The sequence below is a fragment of the Enhydra lutris genome, unplaced genomic scaffold, assembly GCF_002288905.1.
Source record: "Enhydra lutris kenyoni isolate GAN:26980312 unplaced genomic scaffold, ASM228890v2 scaffoldscaffold29, whole genome shotgun sequence".
Taxonomy (NCBI): domain Eukaryota; kingdom Metazoa; phylum Chordata; class Mammalia; order Carnivora; family Mustelidae; genus Enhydra; species Enhydra lutris.
The window spans coordinates 21,465,922-21,475,958 of NW_019154113.1; the positions used below are offsets into that span (position 1 = coordinate 21,465,922).

The following is a 10,037-nucleotide window of genomic DNA, read 5'->3' on the forward strand; positions in this document are numbered from 1 at the left end:
GGACTGGCCGCTCTGGGCCATGCCCAGGCTCTTGAGGGCGGCCCCAGACACACAGGCTTTGCCTTCACTGTCAGCGAGCTCACTGTGCGGCACCCATCTGGCCTTAGCTGGGGGCCCCGGGCACCTGCCGGGGAGCCCGAGTTTCACGCTCCCCTCCTGTGATGGGGGTCAACCGCTCCTCCTGCACAAGGCTGTGACGAGGCCACTAGAGCAGCTGTTCTCAGCCTGACCCTGTGCATCCAAGCCACCCAGGACGCTCTTCCAGAATAATCGTGCCCAGCATCGTCCCCAGAGCCTGGGAGGGTAACGGTCACCTCTCCCTAATTTGGTTCTAATGTCCAGCCAAGGCTGAGATCCACTAAACTGGTTTTAAAAAAGAAAAATCCGGTGTAAAAACGTAAGAGCATCCATGACTGTCGTTAACATCCCGCTGTTAGCATGAATGAGAAACGAAAGCAAAATGCACCGAGTCCCACAGGTGTTTCCTCTCCCAGACGAAGGGGAGACCGGAGCGAGTGACCAGCCTGAATCCCTCCTAGAAATAAGGACGACAGGTCAATGAGCAGAGACGCCTGACCAGGGGTCCCTGGGGGCCCACGCTCATGAGCTGCTATCTGGGCCCAGACTGTGGCCCGGCCAAGTCCTGTGACCCAAGCCTGAAAGCATCTCTGGACTTCGGGAGATGGGGTCCCTTAAGCACAGCTGATTGGGACTTGTGACTCATGCACGAGGGGCTTTCCGGCCGGAGCCCTCGGGGACCCACATGGCCCAGGCTCTCCCCGGATTATCACAAAGAATCTGGGCTGGAAGAGCTAGAAAGGGGGGGGTCCGTTCATTCACCAGCAGCTGGGAACTCCTGTCTTGGGTGGGGAAGGACAGGCTGCATCCCACAAGACCTTTCCATGGCTGTGCAAACACATGTTTGTTGAAGGGATTGATAAATAGTTAAATGAATTAGCAACTGGATAAAAAAAGGGAGGGAAGGAGGAAAGGGGGAGGAAGTGGGGGGTGGAGAGGAGGGGGACGGGCGGGGGGAGGGAGTAGGGCAGGAGGGAGGGATTTATCCTGCTTTGGCTCACAGACCTCCCAGCACCACGCAGCACTAACTATTGCAAAGTTTTTCCCTACACTGAAGCAAAACGCTTACCCAGTTCTCTGTAACAAAGCAAGAAGGGAGTGCAGAGGTCGGCGCTGGGGGAAACGAGCCAAACAAACCTGGCTCCTTCCAGTCCATGGGTTACCCCCTCCACACCCGCGGCCCTGCGGGAAATGGGCACTTCCCACACAGGGCAGTACTCCAGGTCCCGGATGGGAGGGCTCCAGTTCCTGCTCCCCGGGATCAAGGTCTGCCAGAGCTTGGTGGCCTCAGGCAGGGGTGAGGGGGGACCTGGGAAGGCCACGGATGCAGAGAACTCGCTCCCTCTGGGCTCCGTCAGGTGGGCGGCTCGCTATGCTGCTTGCCCTCTGAACCCCAGTCCTTGCAGCAGGATCACTTGGAAAGCCCTGGGCCTTTCCTTGCCTCCCCTCCTTCCTGATGGCACGTGGGCTGGGGCCCGGGTCACTCAGACGTGCACAAGAGATATTTCCGCAGCAGGGGCGCACCTGGGTACAGCCAGGAGTTGGGGGGCTCAGTGGGTTAAAGCCTCTGCCTTCGGCTCAGGTCATGATCTCAGGGTCCTGGGATCGAGCCCCACATCGGGCTCTCTGCTCAGCGGGGAGCCTGCTTCCTCCTCTCTCTGCCTGCCTCCCTGCCTACTTGTGATCTCCGTTGTCAAATAAATAAATAAAATCTTAAAAAAAAAAAAATCTGCAGCAAACCACCCCCGAACCTGTATGATTCCTCCCACCTTCCATCCCTGACTTCAGCTCCGCTCCCACGTCAGGGGCCTGAAACCCAAATATCTTCCCTGGAAGAGAAGAATGTGCCCCTGCATCTGGCAGAAAACCCTGTCCGTCCCCATAAGGATCACCTCTAACGTCACGGAGGCCAGCTCTCCCCGCCAGCCAGTAAGCCTTCCTCTAAACGGTGACAGTGCCCCTATTTCCCGGGGAGTCACCTCCCCCCAACTTTTACCCCATGTGCCTGGGGTAGAGACGCTGGCCTCACACCCTAGCTGAGATTCCCTGGCCACTGGAGCTGGGCAGGGCAGGGAAGGTGGCCCACACAGGGCCCAGAGAGCCGGTCCAGCAATATTTGCTGGAACTACTGGAGAAGGCGGTCTGCTTCTGCTTCTGCTCCTGCTTTGGCATCCTGAGCTGCCACTGGAAACTTAGAGCTGCTAAGAAATGCCTGTGTTTGATGAGGGGGGCCTGCCTGAGGCTCTGCCCTGCCCAGGCAAACCCCTTCTGGGTACAGTGTCTACCCCAGAAGAACCGCAATCAGGATCTCAAAGGGGTGTCTGCATCCCACATTCACAACAGCCAAAACACAGAAACAAGCCCGATGACTACGGACAGATGGGGACGGAAAAGGAGGAACACGCCTAAGTGGTATCACGCAGCCTTAGAAAGGAAGAAATCTTATTTGTGACAGTATGGATGAACTTGGAGGCCATTATGCTACCGGACGTGAGGCTGTCACAGGAGAAGTCCTGTACGATTCCCTTTCCGGAGACATCTAAAGTGGCACCACAGAAGCAGAGAAGAGAAGGGCAGTTTCCAGAGGCCAGAGACGGATGATGGGCATTGGCGCTGAAGGGTTACAAAGTTGCAATCACGCCAGGTGGATACATTCTCAAGTCCACACTGTGTCTGTCGCTAACAAGGCAGAAATGCCTGCTTTGAAACACGATAGGAGGATAGAGCTCCTGGCCAGTGCTCTTACCACAAAAACAAGAAAGAAATAGCAAAGGAAAAAAAAAGTCACAAGGAAATTTCTGGAGGTGCGGACAAGCTCAGTACCGTGATGATGGTGATGGTGTCGTGGGTGCACGTGTGTGTGCACACTCGAGACCTATGCCCTGACTATGTGCAATGTTTTGTACGTCAGCATGCCTCAAACCACAGAGCTAGCCAGGACACGGAGGAAAAGATTCTTGTCATCTACTGTGGTTACATTTTATCGTCGTGGCAAACACCGAGTCAGCAAACACAGAGCCGCTGCTCGGGGGAAACGGGCTCCTGCCAGCTTCTAGACACAGCCTGAGGGTTACCTGCGTGGGTACGGAACCATGTCTTAGGTATGTTTCTGTGTAAAGACACCTTACCTAATACTGCTGCCCCCTGGCCCCCGAACTGCCGGCCACCAGCACCACATCTCACATCTGCGAGAAGCTGCTTGGACACATGACCACCCCCGCCCCCCAGGAGAGCCTGCACTCAAGACGCCCACCTGCACTCCAGCTTCTCCCCCAGCTCCCCCATTTCTTGATCAGTGCACTGAATTCTACGTGAGGGCCATGGGCAAGAGTGGAAAATGGGAGCTAGGAATTTCCTGGGCGGAGAGAGGGGAAGGAGGATCAGGAAGAGAGAACCAGAATGGGCCCACGGGCAGACTGCCCGGGTCCTTCTCTGCCAGCAACATTGCTGTGGGTGAGGACGCTACCCTCTCCTCTCCTGGCTGAACCCCAACAGACAGACCCGGCCCACACTACTGCAAGATGTTCCCCACGAGTCATCACTGCCTCTGCAGGGGGGACAGGTGACCCCGCCACCGTCCCTGTGACTCTGCACAAGCATCCCTCCCCGGGGGCCCTGACCCAGGGGAGCCAGCGTGGGAGTCTGTGGGCCCAGCGCTGTCACGAGGCGACTTGCCCTCTCCCACAGAGCCCACTCAATGCCCCACTAGCCAGCCCAGGTCCCCTGAAATTCCCACGGACGAGGCCTGGACCCTGCCCCACACACTCCCGCCCTGACCCCACCAGGGGAGGGGGGCATGGCCCTGCTTGGCAGGCCTGCAGTGAAGGGACAGGAGGGCTTGAGACTCCCATCCAACAACCAAGAGCATCAAGTCACCCCCGAGGTTTGTTATTCTGAGTTTTAGGATAGCTACGTGTTGGCCGGTCACAGAGCCTATCCCTGTCCCGTGTCCTGAGAGCCCGCGAACCCCCAGCCCTCCACTGCACTGAGCTCTTCCAAGCTCCCCACCGGGTCTATGAGCTTTTAGGTTATAGTGCTGGGAGTCACATCACATCTCTCCAGCTCTGGGAGAGCCAGTCCCCTCTTCTCCCCTGACCATAGGACCCCCTCCCTAGCCTGCCCTGATCCTCGTGAGAGGACCTCAAGCAGACGGAAGCTCAGAGGCCTCGCTGGCCACCGGCCCCCAGGTCTTCTGTCTTCCTAGAGGAATGCCTGCACTGCCCCCGCTCAGGCAGCGGGGGCCACCGTCCAGGGCCCACCCCAAGGATACTCTGTCCAAATGGGGTTCACGCTGCCCCTTTAAACTCTGTCATTAAAGTTTCCCAGGGACACAAGGGTCCACTGAGCTCCGGTGAGTCAGCTCGCTAAACCCATGGCCAGAGCCTGACCTCCCCATGACCTTCGCCTCCCCCTACCCTGCATCTGCCCCAGCCCGGGCTCCTGACTGGGTTTCAAAAAGCCACATCCTGTGGTCAGACGCAGAAGTCTGAGGACAGCAGGGAAAGGCGGCTCTTTCCGGAGAAGGTGACTTCAGCTGTCAACAGTTCCCGGCTGATTTATTTTCCTTTTCATATCCCTCTGGAAGGCTTAACTTTGTCAGGTGTCTTCCTTAGAATTTCTATGTGGAACTCTCTAACTGGGGTCCAGGCTGGGACAGCAGAGCGCGTCTGAATCTGTTGTACCATCTTTGTTTGACCCACGCGTGGTGCTCTGTGCCGGGCCAGGGCACACGGTTACAAAGACACGGAGGGGAGCCCGTCCTCACAGCACAGAGCCCGTCCTCACACCTGAACCCTCCCCTCCCCTCCTCTCATAGGGCACGGCCACGACACCGAGAACACCGCTGCTGTCGTCCAGAAACAGCTATTCTCTGTCACTTCGGAAAACATTCCACTCAGTCTTAGCAGCAGTGCTGTGGGCTGGACTGGGGCCTCGGTCGGTATATTGAAGCCCTAACCCCCAGAACCTTGGAACGCGACTGTATTTGGACACGGGGCCTTTAAGGAGGTAATTCCTGTTAAATAAAGCCCTGAGAGTGGGGCGTCATCCATGACTGGTGTCCTTAGTGGAGAAGAGACGTGGCGGGGGGCGGAGCACGGCCACAAAGCAGACCCGTGAGGACGCAGTGAGCAGACGCCATCGACAAGGCTAGGGGAGAGGCCGACATCGGATACGGGGCTTCTAGAGCCCGGAATGGTGAGAAAATACATTTCTGCCAATGAGGCCACCTTCCGAGGTGTTTTTCTCCGGCAGCCCGGGAGGACTGATGTAATCAGCTCAGCGCGGACTCTCGCGCACCAGGCTTCGGCCCAATGCCTGCCTGGGGAGCGAGGCTCGCGGGCCGACACAGAGGAGAATGCAGGCCCGGCTGCTCCTGCCACGGCGGGGACCGGACGGCCCAGATGTACCCCCACACAGTGGAACGCGAACATCACAGCACAGTCAGCGCTACTCCAACAGTCGTGCGGAAAATGCAAACGTGTTCCCATGCTGTGTACTGGGGAACAATCTGGTCGAATGTGAAGTTTGTGTCTGCTTAGGAACGAGTTTGTTCGCAAGAAGATGAACACAGAGACGTGAGTGCAGCCGAACGGAGCCGCCTGGGCACGGAGATGCCGGCCCCCCTGGCTGGCGTGCATCCTGAGCCCCCATCTGTACCTGCGCCGTCCCAGCCCTCTTCTGACTTCCGACTTCACAGCACTATCCTCATACCACCAGACAAAAACACACAACGGCAACCCTTCCAAGACTCACCTCCGCAAGCAAGTGCCACTCCAGCCTCTAGGTCCCCTCTAGGATCCTATTCTTTTCAACTATCAGGGATCTTTCTTGACTGGGTGGTCCTAACCCGCGTCTTCCCTACAATGGTTTTTATTTCATGAGTCTGCATACTGCAGTGATTTCCAGGAACGTGCATGTTGCCTTACAGCAGAACTGACTTTATTTAAATGGTGCAGTAATGAACTCCACGGCAGGGAGCTGAAGCTTAAGTAATAAACGCCCTGATCATGATCACACGTAATTAAATACTTGAGGCATAAACCTCATTACAGAATACGCGGTTCCGGTCAACGTACTGATATCGCCTCCTAGTGACCACATCTCCTAATTGCAGGTAAAATACAGAAAAAATGAATTTAAAAAATTCATGTGATAAAAATGAATTTTAAAAAATGTTATGTGGTAAATGAAGCCATTGCACAAACCAAGTCAAACACAAGTACAAATATGATCTGTTTACTGAAAGACGTTGGTCTCCAGAGTCAAACAGCCTGTGGGGGGAGCCGCACTGACCTGTCATGGAGTTTTCTGAGGTGCACAGCTGCTCTCTGAGCTTCTCCACGTCGTCAGGATGCACCTGTTCGTACAGTGTGCTCCCAAACCATTCTGACTGGGGCTGGTTCAGCACAGGGGTGACGGAATCAGACACGTAAATCACGCGTCCAGTCTCTGCCGCCACCACGAATAGAAAGCCGTCTGCTGCTTCCAGGATGAGGTGCTTCAGTTCCTGGGAAGCAAAGATCAAGAGGAGGACTGAGCACGGACAAACCCCATCCAGTTAAATTTTCACCTCAGCAACCTTCCACTTTTGCTCCCTTGTTGTGATATGCAAGTAGTTTTAGAAATTTGATTCCTTTTTGTAATTGAAAAATAAGCTTAAAAAGGCACATAACTTGTCCTAGTTCTAAGATACAGCTACTGCAAATACGGCTGGCCCTGATTTAACCAGCTCTCTCTTAGAAAGAGAGGAAACTTCCAGCCCAGGGGGCTGATGGAAAGCAAGGAGTGATCACCAGACTGTGTGGGGAGGCCAGAGGTGTGAAACTGCAGTCACGTCCTGGGGCACAAGAGGGACCCAGCACACAGTGCTTGGTACAAAAGGTGCTGCTGGAAGGAAGGGAGGGGAAGAGAGAGCGGAGAGTGGGAAGGACAGTCTCCCAGCCACCGCTCCCACGCTGGGGGTGCATTCCCGCTCCCGCTCCTCCTGCCCTCCCGGCTGAATGCCGGCAGTGGGTACAAGGGTCTCTCCTTACACTGGCACATCTGTCAAACTTCCAGAACTCCTGCACAGGCTCTCAGAGCAATGCTGGGGGACGGCCCGGCACCCCCCCATTGTCCGTATCACCTCACAGTGAAGACAGAGTTTAGCAGCACCAGCCTGGAGGTCACGCGGACTCACCAGGCTCGTGACTGTCAGTAAAGGCGGGGGGAGCTGCTTGGAATCGATGAGTGGGCAGCAGGACACCCTGCCATCATCCCCAGAGGGGCATGAGTGGAGCCAAGTCAACTTTGTTAAAAGATGTCTTTTCTTTGCCAGGAGGCAGCGCACCTGCGGCCGCCTACTGTGTCATTCTCACATTAAGCTCAACGCAGTGGCTCCGTCCTCTAGGGCCTGAGAAGCTAACGCCCCCACATGCCCCTGTGCCCTCAGGTGTGCCTCCAAACACCCCAGACACCGACAACTGATGCCCTTCCCAAGAGCAAAGGTCAGCTGTCGGCAAGCACTTCTTGCTGGGAACCCTTCGTTCAGGTGTCGCCCGATAGAGAAGCCCCATGGAAACCCCACACAGACGCAGACGGTGGGACTCTGATGCCACAGGCCCGGCTGAGGGCACTCCAAGGACCCAAAGACCAGAAAACAGGGTCTGCTGGTGAGCAGAATCTGGGAAGCCCTGAGCCCTTGGCTGGGTCAGAATCCTCACATTGTCTGCCTGGGAACCTAGGGCCGAAGGAGACTATACAGCATTTTCTGAGAAAAGTTTATTTTGTCCATTTCTCTTGCTTTGCGCTTCTGCTGATCCACTCACTTAGCTCAGGGAACAGGTCAGCCGCTTTCTTTTCAGGATCAGAAGACGGAAGAGTTTCCAACAGGAAGGACCACAACACAGAGCAGGAGGTCTGGGAAAGCTGCGAGTTCTGAGGCCAGGGCCAAGGCTGAGGGCTGTGGGAAGGTTTCAGGACAGAACCTCACCTTCGTCGCAGCCCCTCTGTCTACGCTTCCCCCCCCCCCCCCCCCCCCCCCTCTTCCCCCCCCCCGTCCCCGCCCCCCCCCCCCCCCCCCGCCAGATTTGTCTTCCAGGAGCCTGTCACTGGCCATCAAGGTCCCCAGCCTCCACTCTCTGGTTAAACCGACAGGAAGGCTCGTGAGTGTGGATTCTGGAGGAAAAGCAGGTTCCCATCCACGGCCCTCAGCTGTGCACCTCTGGGCACATTACCATCCTCAGCTTCCATTTCTTCCCACGGTTCTTCTCAGTGGGATTTTGTGAGGTTAAATGAGGTCTTGTCAACTATCACATGATTTCATTTATGCGTGGAATTTAAGAAACAAAACAGAGGATCATAGGGGAAGAGAGGGAAAAACAAAACAAGATGAAATCAGAGAGGGAGACAAACCATAAGGGACTCTTAACTCTAGGAAACACACTGAGGGCTGCTGGAGGGGAGTTTGGTGGGGGATGGGGTCACTGGGGGGTGGGCATTGAGGGGGCACGTGATGGAATGAGCACTGGGTGTTACACACATGTGATGAATCCCTCACCTCTACCTCTGAAGCTAATAATACACTGTATGTTAATTAACTGAATTTAAATTAAACTAAAAGAAAATAAAAATAAATGAGGTCTTATGTGTGGAGGCTTGGTAAGGGCTTGGCACACAGTCGGTGCTTAATAGATGCAGCTGAGCTCACACCAACCACGTGCCAAGGGACCAAGGGAGAAACGGGCTGGACGCACTGAGTCTGCATGCCCGCCTGATCTCCTCGCTGCCGAATGCTCGGTCACGGAGACCGGGACGTTCATTTCAAACATGGACCTCGCAAGATTTTTGTGAATTAAATGCAGATAAAAAGGTTTGTTCTACAGAAAAAAAATAAAGTTAAAAAAAAAAAGTCTGTTCTTACCCCAGCGACTAGGAGGCGTGTAACACGTTTCTGCCCCCCCCCATGGAGACATTGCACCCACAGGAAGCCCCAGCATCACAGGAGGTGGGAGCGGCCCCTGCGTCCGCGGAGGGGGAGACGGGGCTGGGAGCCAGGTTCCCAGTCCTCCCGGTAATGGTCATGTTACAGCCACACCCCCTCACCCCTGTGAGGGGAGGCACCCCGGAGCCCCCAGGATGGCAGAAAAGGACGCCTTTGCCACAGGGGAGGGCATTCACCTGTGTCCACTCCTTTTCATTGTCCTTTCTCCGAACCTCACCCCCCAACACGAACAGGTCTCAGCCCCAGCAACAGCAGACCATCTGTCTCCAGACTCGCCCTTCGCTCCCGCCTCCCAGGCCCTGCCCTCACGTTCCCCTCACGTCAAGCCCCCATCTCTCCAAGGGCACTCTGGGGCCCCTCAGAGCCCAGTGATGCTGGGGAGCCCCAGGAACGGGATATCCTCCCTCACGTGGGGCTCCCCCCGTTCCTGCACCCCAAGCACATTGTCCCACGCCCACCACCACACACCAAGGCCTTCTAGACCCATCCTTCCGTTGATCCTCTGATCCTGCAAAAGCCCTTGGGGTGGGGGGTGGGATGGGGAGGCCCAAAGCTCCTGTTCACTTCAAAGATGAGCCAAGAGAAGCTAACAGCATCTGTGGGTCTGTCCTCCCTGTGGGGCCCGGAAGGGCAGAGAATAGAGCCTGGGTTCGCGCAGTGGTTTACAACACCTGTAACATGCAATTCCCCCCACCCAAGCCATGCCGCACCTCTGCTCTCCCCAACTCCTCAAGGCCTGTCCAGCTGTGAGAAGGATGGCCCGGGGCCCAGGCCACCTGAACCATCAGTGGACGCACTCGGGGCCACCGGTGGACCCTTTCTAAGCTGCAGCCCTTGTCTACACAGCAGGAACCGATACTAGTGGCTTCTCGTTTGGCTAGAACGAGAAGCACATGGATCACCACGACTGCCGGCCAGCCTGGCACCCACACCACGGCCCAGCAGCACCAGCGCGCTCGGGACCAGCGCACCGCCC

General features: G+C 56.2%; 1 protein-coding gene across 5 annotated transcripts in view; it reads right to left on the reverse strand.

Moving 5' to 3' along the window:
* Nucleotides 1–10,037, reverse strand: part of LOC111152532 (aryl hydrocarbon receptor nuclear translocator 2) — a 116,856-nt gene that overhangs the window by 83,648 nt on the left and 23,171 nt on the right. For all 5 annotated transcript variants that reach the window (XM_022511018.1, XM_022511017.1, XM_022511019.1 and 2 more), the window contains one exon: nucleotides 6,373–6,586. In XM_022511018.1, coding sequence (XP_022366726.1) covers nucleotides 6,373–6,586 — 214 coding nt within the window. The remainder of the gene's footprint in view (nucleotides 1–6,372; nucleotides 6,587–10,037) is intronic.